At 39.6% G+C, this 11,004-nt stretch overlaps 1 protein-coding gene across 1 annotated transcript; it reads right to left on the bottom strand.

Moving 5' to 3' along the window:
* Nucleotides 1-2,764: 2,764 nt before the first annotated feature.
* On the bottom strand, nucleotides 2,765-9,259 carry LOC121861358 (alpha,alpha-trehalose-phosphate synthase [UDP-forming]-like). Its single transcript, XM_042359010.1, has 4 exons — nucleotides 8,989-9,259; nucleotides 6,254-6,410; nucleotides 5,723-5,848; nucleotides 2,765-5,530 (listed from the first exon to the last, which is right to left on the bottom strand). The coding sequence occupies exons 1-4, from the start codon at nucleotides 9,087-9,089 to the stop codon at nucleotides 3,386-3,388; spliced, it is 2,529 nt and encodes an 842-aa protein (XP_042214944.1). The 5' UTR covers nucleotides 9,090-9,259; the 3' UTR covers nucleotides 2,765-3,385.
* Nucleotides 9,260-11,004: the final 1,745 nt, after the last annotated feature.

Genomic DNA, 11,004 nt, shown 5'->3' with positions numbered 1-11,004 from the left:
CGACTACCCGGACATACGACCACCTCAGTCGTACCCAAAAAATTTCAAATTACGTATTTTCGAGTCCCGACGTCAGTGATTGCGCTGTGTACTGACAAAATTTTCGTTTGTAATTCACTTTAAAATGGCTGGCAAGCTTAAAAGTGAGAGTTTTGTCGTGCTGAGAAGAAAAAGAGACACCCATTTTAGATTTTCTATGTATTAATTTCACATTTTCGACTTACGACCTGGATTTGGGTCCCAAATCCCGTCGTAAGTCGGGGACTGCCTATACATAAACACCTCCTTCCCAGGCTGGCTGGGTGGTCAGCTGTTGTTCTATGTAAACAGAGTACCAGGAATTTAATGACACAATAACTTATCTGAGGTCATGTGAAATATTGTTTTCATGGAAATTGGTTATTATTTTTTATTAGCCCAGCACCAAAGGAAGCTAAATACAGTAACATGGGAATTATGCTGAAATTGCATACTATACAATCGTTTTAAGGGGGTCGCGGTCCCTGGGGGGTAATTTTGTATTCAGTCCAGCCAGCTATCCACTTTTCCTAACTTCTCGCCCACACAGAATTAACACCACTACAGTACTCACATCGCTTATTTTATAGTTTTATATAATATTTTCTTTATTTGTAAGTAACATTTGGGCATTTTATTATTGTAATATATTTGAATATTTGAAACATTTGAGGATTGATTTAGTATACAGTACAGTACAGCGAATTCATTTGGAAACGAGAGGTACTATTGGAATCTGAGTACCCGGTAGCAGTGTTCTGTATACAGGAGTGCTTCAATTTATGAAAGGGATATGTTCCTGAAAATATTTTGTAAATCAAATCCATTTTTCCCATTGACTACCAATATATATAGGGAAGTACATTTCTACGAAGAAGAAAAGTCCATCAAACATAAAAATACCAATTTTTTTGCATTTTTCTTGTGGGATACAATACAGTACTTCGAAGCATATGTATTAATCATAATAACAAATAGAGCCATACAATGTAGTATCAATTTTATTTAGTCCATATTAGAATACTCAACTTACAGGAAACTGTAGGTGGTCAGTACTTAGGGTGATGGTGTGACATCAATGTCAGATTCCTCCTATTGTATTGGTCCTATAAAAAAAAAGCACAGAAATTGGTGGCACATCCATGGTCACAATCAAGATCATCAGGAGTATTACCCTCATTATCAAATTCCTCATCCTGTTATGGGGCCCGAGATGTGGTCATTTCCATGTTCTTGTTGGCATGTGTATGACAGAGGCATAGATTCATCAATTTCTTCCTCCATATCAACATAATTGACGTAATCAGTTATAAATTTCTGTCTCTTATTTGATGGTCAGTTAGCCATACTTTTAGATCAATATACAGTAGCACCTTCACTTGACATGTTTTCTGTACAGTACAGTATATGTATATACTGTGCAGTATAAATGCAGAAACATGGCCACACACTAGCTTGCACTACATTACTGTACACTGCCAATTGCCTGTGTCAGCAACTTGGCATCTTCCAATGCTACAAAAAAACAATACCATAAAATTTTTCATAAAATCGGTCTTTTCATTCGTATTCCAAATCACTGGAATTTTTTTTTTGGTATAAGTGAATTTTTTATAAGTCGAGGCTTTTTAAATTGAAGCACTCCTGTATAGTATAGAGAGGAAATACTGTACTGTATATGCTAATAAGGGTGCAATAAGGATTCAGTTAAGAGTTGCAAAATTTACATGTGCCCTCCAGTTAACAAATTAAGTACAGTGTCTACTTCACCTGAGCAGAACATTAAACACATCCTCATATGCTGTATTACAATATGAAATTAATTTTTCATAAAGTCCTCTATTGTACACAGTACAAAGTGTTGTGACGGCACCGAGTGTGAGCTCTTTCAAGACCAGACTTGACCAACACTGGAGCAGGTTCAGGTACATTCAGGAGTCTGTGCATGCCCAGTACCTGCCAACAGTGCGTAACAGAGAAGTGACCGATCGCCCAAACGGCTAATGAGCTGATCAGTGGTGAAGAGGATAAAAGAAAATGTAGCACAGATGTATACTGAACTATCAGTTCATATATAAGGAGGGAGTGTGGCCAGCACTGCACTCAACCACCTCTCTTCTCCTACTGTAAATTTAGGTACAGTACTCATATTCACAACTGTACAGTATTATGAATATGTATATTGCTTTACAAATACAGTCCGGTACATTTATCGCAAATATCTGTAACTAAAATCCTATTACCCATACTATATTATATTATTTTCATTATTCTATATTGTTTAACATCATTTTATTTACATTTCTGTATTGTATTTACATTATTTACATTAAATTCAGCAGAACTGGATATCTTTAACAGATATATGGAATTATTTGCACTATACTTGTACAGTATAAATATTAATCCAACATTATGTACGCGTCAATGAGCTTCAAGGTTGGGTGGGTGGGGGGGGCCTTCTGTCACCTAATAAAAAGGACTTACGGAGCGATGTCACCGAATTCTCTCTTTTGTAATGTTACGGTTTTATCGATCTCTAAGTAAATCATTGAGACTATATACAATATTTACAGATAAACTTTTAACAGTATGATTGCAAATCATCTAAACATTTATTTTTTTCTTATGTCAGTTTATTCTGTACTTTATTTGTCATAATAATTTTGCAAGAATCACCTTAATTATGACCATTTTCTTCAAATCATGAAGTGGTTCTTTTTTAGGGTGGAATCAAAAGCGAGTATAAGACTTACTTTGACTTTTACTAAAGAGTTATGAAGGCATGTTTAAACCCTATAAAAAAGTCACACATATCAGTGTTTAGCTCAATTTATGAAGTAAAACACCAGAGTATCACAGGAAACATATGTAAATATGTAGTTGGCTCTAGGCCTTAGTCATCACACTCAGCAGTCATTCTTCACAATATATGTTACAAATAATTATTGTTGCAAAAGACGTCCTACACAATAGGCCGTGTTGCCACAGGCAATCAATTGCTTACAGTATAAAAGTGATAAGTTATGGTACAACTTAATTTCAGTAATGGTCATTTCTAGTGAATATATATATATTGCAAACTATTTGTGTACATTTGATAAAAAAGTATGACACTTTTATCAAAAATTTAAAATATCAAATAGAAAGTTATATAAAAAGCGTGCCCATAAGGGCAAACATTTGTACATTGTCCCAGAGTTGCGAGTCACGTTGCAATGGTCCAGGGCAAAGGCCATATTCCTGGCCTACTTAAAAAACAACAACTGGTGACACCCAAGGCTGTTGTCTCCCTGGTACCTGCCACGAGTGGGCGGGATCAAGCGCCAGAACAATAAATACATGACAGGTGTGTCAGGTACAAGGTTCACATGGTGGATCGTGTTGGAGAGTGTGGTGGTGACGTACTCGAGCTCCTGGGAGGAGAAGCCCTCTTGGCAATATACTGATGATATATCTTGTCATTTATCGTCATCATCTGCTTATTGGGCTCAGAATTAGAGTTAGCGCGAGAGCGAATATGAGGGGTGGATGGAGAGCGTGGCGGAGATCGGTTTCCATTGCTAGACACACTCGCCGTTCTTGATCTTTGACCATTGCATATAGGCACCCGAGACCCTAATCTTCTCTCAATCCACTTGAGCATAGTGAGAACAGCATCTGTTGAGGGCAGGCGATGCATAGCTGCTGTTCGTAGGTTCTGAGATCTTGTTACTCTGAAGGTGACAGCCATGCCCTGCAATGCTTTCATGGCATCTTCATCTGTCTTGTCATCACCAGCAAAGATTGTTGATACACGGTCACACCAATCTAGCCCAAAGAGCGTGCGGAGAATGTATATAGAAGCACGACCTTTGTTCCAGGTCACTGGGGGGCGGGCCTCATAGGCACAATGTGACTGGTGTATGGTGATACCAATCTCCTTAAACATCTGCTGTGCTCGTGCTGTGATATCTGCCACTCTGTCTCCTGTAACCTCACGATAATGAAAAGTGATGCCTGTGCCTTTGCTTTCAACCCATGCACCATCTATACATATCTCTTCAAGACGTTGCTTAAGGGCCTCCAGCTGCACCTCATATTCGTGAGGTATGGGGTGCATGAACATGGTACCGTCTGGGTGTAGGATCTCAAACCCATGATTACCAGCATATGTTATGCCCTCAATACCCACCATTGATTTCACATTTTCTAAGGACCGGCCCGAGATGATGGCTATGTTTACATCTGGCATGTGTGCCAAGCGTTCCAGGACACGACGTGTTTCTGTGGGCATTTGAGCAAGGTCAGGATGGGGAGCGATGGGTGCCAGAGTTCCATCATAGTCCATCAGGAGAGCCAGACGTGACGACTCTGTTACGTATAAACCCAAAAATTCACTAAAATCTTCTTCTCGCATTGGAAGTAGGCGGCCTGGTGCCATGGACTTGTTATCATCATTGAGACAGTCAACAGTCTTGAGGAAAGATCTTAGCCAAAAATTAACGTCATATTCCCGTTCACGACGACGCAGCAGCTTCATTCGCAATTCACGCTCATCCTTGGGCATGGTGAGTGCTCGGTATATAGTGTCCGCAAATTCATTGGTCTCATAAGGATTAACGTGAAGAGCCTCATGCATTGAGGTACCAGCACCAGCAAATGGAGAAAGAATAAGGACTCCTGGCTCGCCCGTCTGGCAAGCAACAAATTCTTTAGCAACAAGATTCATGCCATCCCTTAAAGGCGTAACAACTGCCACAGAGGCATCACGGTAAAAGGCAGCAAGCTGGTCCTGTGAAACACATCCATAGATATAACGTATAGGAGACCAATTTGGGGTAGAAAATCGGCCATTGATACGACCAATTATTTGGTCCAGTTCTTCCTTCAGCTCCTGGTATTCCTTCACATCTGTGCGAGATGGCACAGCAACCTGGAGGAAGGTTACATGCTCTATTTGCTCTGGGTGTTTCTGGAGTAGGGTTTCAAAGGCTTTGATGCGATGAACAAGACCCTTGGTATAATCAAGACGGTCTACTGCCAAGAGCAGTTGTTCATGAAGATTGTTCTTTACCACTTGAGGTGCCTTCTCTGCCAGCTGCACAAAGCGCTCATAAGGGATACTGATGGGCAGAGGATTGATAGACACTGTCCGAGAGTTGTGCTCAACCAACATTTGCTGTCGGTCAACACGGCAGCCGAGACGTCGTTGACAACAGTCGATGAAATTGAGACAGTAATCTTCAATGTGAAAGCCGATAGAGTCACATCCCAAGATACCTTGTAGCAGTTCATCATCCCAAGGGAAGAGACGCACAATGTCCCATGATGGGAAGGGAATATGGAGGAAGAATGCCATCTTGATGGGCAGGTTGAGCTCATCACACTTCTCACGGATGGTGTTAGCAGCCAGCATCATGTGGTAGTCGTGCAGCCATACTAGAGGCACCTCCCCAGGGTGGGTCTCTGACAGGCGTTTCACTGCCTCCACTGTCAGCCGGGCAAACTCTGCATTCATTTGCCGGTATGCCTGAAACATCAAATGGATTGCAAAATTTTGTTTGTTATGACTAAAAAAAAAATATAACATCTACAGCCTATAAACTGATCTGTTCTCATGATAATTTGGGGAACATTTTGCAACTAACATTTCCTATCAAGAATGACTTCCTTCATCTTCACATATCTTGAACAAGGCCAGGAAAAGCTGAAGAATGCTTACATCCCATTTATCTGCCTGGAAGGTTGCACGGTCAGGCATAGAGTGGAAGAGTGGCCAGAAGGTGGCATTGCAGCAGCCATTGTAGTAGTCATCAAACAGCTTCTTGGGGACATTAACAGGCAGCACCTAAACCAAAAACAAAATAAAACATTTTCTACATCAACTGATTTACTTTAACACGACTGTATTTCAATTGATACACTACTGTATTTGTGAAATATATTACAGCAGTTAGTATCAATTGCTAATGTTATATTAGTACTGTAATGTATAAAATATTGTTGAACAAACGAAATATCTTGCTGCAAGATTACACTAAATTTACTGCTCCTCACTGTGTAGTGTACAGTACTAGCAAGCATGATTGTCTACCGACACTTTAGTGATATGCGTGTTTAATATGACTTCCTCAGTGTCAACAACTGTATACTATAGTAGTAAAGTTAATGTCAAAAAGAAGCAGCAGTTCGAAAAGTCAACAAGGCACACCCTTTTGCAGATGAAGGTGGTCACTAAAGTGAATACACTCACCTGATTGCTCTTGAGACCAGCAGTAGGAGTCTGGTCGTTTGGGTCAGCTTCAGGAATGGCAACATTATTATCCTCGAGGTGGAGGCCAGACCAGCCTACCCACAGCCCTTGCGTCTCCACCACCACAGGCGCTACAGCTGTCACCAGACCACCAGCACTGAAGTGAAAAATTGAAAGTTAAGTCGTGGTTGATAATGCACACTATTCTAGATTTCACTCACTCGCCATCAGCTTATAGATACACTATAATGCTCATATCAACTATATCATTAATTTAAAATAAACTTGACTGTCTACTGTCATGTGGATTCAGTTTAGTCATACTGTACTGTAAAGGTTTATTATTAACCAGGTCGTCCTGTTACTCCTGTACTACAACATCGTAGTCAAACTACATTAGTACTGTATCACTTTTTTTTCAAATAGTACAAGTTCTCCCCAACAACTGTAAATATTTTCCAACTAAATGATATTGAAGAATACTTTTAGGGTTGATTTATCAATAAAAGATAATTCAAATGTTATAAGTAAACATCAACATGAAAAACACTACCAGTAACTTAGCACTGGACAAGTGAAATTGTTCTACGTACTGTAATGTATTGTGTAACTTAGTTCAACAACAACCTCTTTAGTTTTCTTGAAATGGTTTGTATAATTAATGTTTATCATTGATTTTGTCAAAATCAATGATAAACATTAACTATACAAACCATTTCTAGAAAACTAAAGAGGTTATAATCCTATTTACACAAGGCTGTAACACAAGTAATCATTCTACTTTACACTAGTACACTAACACAAGAAACACTCCACCCTTAACCTTGGACTTTTTTCCGGAGTGACAAACGAAACGCTTACAGTATTGTACCATCACTTCAGGTCCGGAACGTTTTTCTATTTGACAAGCAAATGCCGCCCACGTAAAGATGGAAAAAGGATCCGCTTCTCAGTTTTAATTGATTGATAATTCAGTTTTGTTCATTGTACAGTGGCAAAATTACTTTGAACAATCTCCTACAGGACAAATTTCTATCATTCAATTGCTCACAAGATAATATCGCACTGTCAGACTAATCCCATCAACTCATTTTATGTACAAATAATGTCAAATATGAGCTTGGTTTTATTGGGTTTGATTGGTTCAAGTTGTTAAATATGCTGTAAATTTTTACTTCTCGTCTCGCAAAGATCAGCACTGCAGGCGTAACATGGACGAACATTCGTATGACGTAGCTTTCACTGCCGTATCATAAGAGGGTCGAGGGAAACGGTAGGCACTGTTGATTGTTTATACTAGCGCTGTTTTTATGGCACGTTGTCTCGCCAGCGTCCTTGGCCAGACGTAAACAAAAACTTCACTTTCGCTACAAACAGGTAGCTGAACCACGTGGGTTTTACCAATTCAATTTCAATTGTTTATTCCTTGATAGAGGAAGCGGGATCCTAGTGCTGTCACTAGGTACCCCTGTCTTTTATCTTTTTATTTGTGGGCAAAGTTCGACTGGTGAAAATTGCACCAATTATTATTATTTTTTTAGGTATGGGTATTACGATGTTGCATTGTACAGTATGTGAGGTAATTGGTTTATTCATAACTAGGTAGAGAGGACTTTTCCTATTGAGGTAGCTAAATATCAATACGGGTATCTCACGGGTATCTCTAAACGTCTTCTATGCTTGTGCCACAAAATTTCATGCAACCCATCCAAACCAACCTGCTGTCACTGGGTCTTAATGGTACAGTACAAAGATTAAAACTATTTTTTGAGTTTTTACTGCATTATTAAAAGAATTAGGGCAAATAATATCCAATATTTGAGTATACCATGCATGAAACATGCATTCAGCGGTAGCCTCGACGGGGGTAAAGAACCCCGCATTTGTTTTGTCATATATGCAAGTATGTGTATATTACCATGTACACATGTGTGTTTGTAAACCACGGGCCACCATGCATGAAATATGGAGAACTGGTACCGTAGACTTAAACAAATAACCTCTGTTGACCTCCACTACACCTCTCACAACTTTGCCACAATCGTTTATAAGTGCCACCATACTGTATAGTTTCACCAAGGAATATGCATTCCTTGAGTTTCACGGTACAGTATATAGTAGCTACACTGTTTAACTGTATTTTGTAGTCACCATAATGTTTATAATTTCACCATAATGTAGACACCAAATTGTGTAATGTCGATATATTTAGTTTTATCATACTATGTTATAGTATGTTTATAGTAATGTTTATAGTTACCCATGTATATTGCCGCTTTATAGTAGTGCCACCATACTGTACAGTACCTTTATATAGCATCATCATACTGTACAGTGCCACCATAATGCATAATACAGTATTCCCATAGTGTACAATTCCACTATATTGCATCTCCATACTGTGTAGTTACACTGTATGTACAGTGTCATAATATCAGTAAGCACGAGGTATTAGGTAAGTACACTTGTGAAGACTATAATACGAATAGCGTTTAGTGTACAAGTGCCATGATGTATGCCGGTGTATACTCATCTGTGTACAAATTATAGGTGTACGTATATATATTCGTAGATGTATACTTGTTCTCATTTTTCCCAGCGACTGGCAACTAGGACAGGTGTATGTGCTCACAGATGTACATGTACTCACCATGTTATAAGTAAACACGTGTAAACAACTAAACATAATCATGGAAACATGGAAACGTAATGAGATGTACAACACATGTACTCACCATTGCTTCCTGACCAGCTGTCCAGTTTCTGGGTTAGTGCCAAGGCAGAAGGGCAGCCTGTTGGCTACCACCACAATAGGAGACGTAGACTGCACCTTCATGTTGCTCTTCTCTCACACTTGATTTACTTTTATATCTTCAAACTTTCAACCCTTGTTAAGTCCGGAAAATTCCCAGCTCGAGGTAACACTTGTGCTCTTTTCATATGAAGTTTCTTGTAGGAGCTGTTGTTCGGTTGCTCTGTGGTTGCTCACTGACGTTCTGCAATCAAACGCCCCTTTATATACTATCGGTGGGCGCCCCCGGCGCCTGTGCCATGGCCAATGACGAGTGAGGATGGCAGGTCAGGTGGCGGCGCTAGACGGACCGGTTTGAACCCTCAAAAATATTACCCAGATTACTAAACATGACTGTAAATATATTACTTATTAGTCTTCTTTGCTTGAGAGAGTTAAGATGAGGGAAGAGGGCGGGAAGAGATAAAAGTGTGACGGAGATAAATAACTTGGGGTGCGCAGTATGAGTGTGCGCGCAACATCAACGTCGTGGGGGACCGGTGGTAGAAGCGGTATCGTTCTTGCCTCGCAAGCGAGATGTCACGAGTTCGATTCCCGGGTCGGTGGAAGTTGTTTGGACGTACTTCCTAGCCCCCATTAGTCCCTGTTCACCTAGCAGTAAAGTAGGTACCTGGTGTAAGTCGAAAGTTACGAATTCGTATTCAGGGAGTTGTTGGAGCTTCCAATAACTTGATGACATAAACCACTGACTGTTCAGTCTTCTACGCCCTTGACTCTTCAGGCTTCTACGCCCTTGACTCTTCAGGCTTCTACGCCATTAACTCATGAGATATAAAGGCAAGCATGAACTTAACATGCTTCCCTGTTGGACGCTGTAAACGCTTCTGCGCTTCACCTTACACAAGGATGTAGGGGTGCCCAATAAATAATAATAAAAAAAAAACATCGTCACGTGTGGCCACACCAACTCTACGGTATTTTCTCGCCACCGTAAAGATTGAATAACGTAGGGAAAATATTCTAGATGCATGTACTGTGTACCTCAGACACAGGCATACGAACGCCCTTAAACAGCCTATACACATAATTGGGTGGCCATTTGTTGACTAAAAATAAAATTAACTATACTGTACAGTATACAGTACATCGCATGCACATGTTCACGATATATATATATATATATATATATATATATATATATATATATATATATATATATATATATATATATATATATATATATATATATATGTGTGTGTGTGTGTGTTAAGAAAACAGACAAAACATCCACAACCGTTTCAGAGATCTACTGAGAAGGTAATAACAAACAGGTGTAAAAACATATGATGGTGTGGCTCACTAATAGTATGGTGAGTCGCTATTAACCACACCCCACATTCTCATATATTCCTTTATATTTTTCTGTCACATAGAAATAAGAGAGCACATTTTATTGCGTGAGGTCTCAGAGGAACTCCCGACGTCATTTTGGCAGTAATCCTTTTCCTGTAGCTGCAGCAAAGTTTAAGATATGTTTACAAATCTCCAGTTGCAAGAAATTTTTATCCATGACTTCACTCAGCACCTGGTGTACGTGTGAGGGTGACTTTAAGAGTGTGTGGTGTTGCTTTCAGTGGACACGTGGACAACAACCAAGTAATAGCTCAAACTGACCCTTAGAAATTATACCAACCCAACAATAGCAATGGTAATATTAAAATTACAGCCCGGTAACAGCAAAATACAAGCCCAACAGCAGGCTAGTAACAGAATAATAACAGCCTAGCAACAGCAGCGGAACTTGCATTAGGCAACAGGTGGTTCTCGCCCTAACCTAGAGTCCTTGGGCCGGACATTGTGTTCCCACCCGGGGTCACCTTTTGTGGTTTTGAATATTGACCACTTCCTTTTATCAATTCAGAAACAACTGTGTTGAGCAAGTACATGTATAGATTTCACCAATATAGAATAAGAGAACAGGTGTAAATTTTACCAATAT

This window comes from Homarus americanus, unplaced genomic scaffold (assembly GCF_018991925.1).
Source record: "Homarus americanus isolate GMGI-L3 unplaced genomic scaffold, GMGI_Hamer_2.0 scaffold40248, whole genome shotgun sequence".
Classification (NCBI taxonomy): domain Eukaryota; kingdom Metazoa; phylum Arthropoda; class Malacostraca; order Decapoda; family Nephropidae; genus Homarus; species Homarus americanus.
The sequence above is the reverse complement of the archived record's forward strand: the minus strand, read 5'-3'. Positions and strand labels throughout refer to the sequence as shown.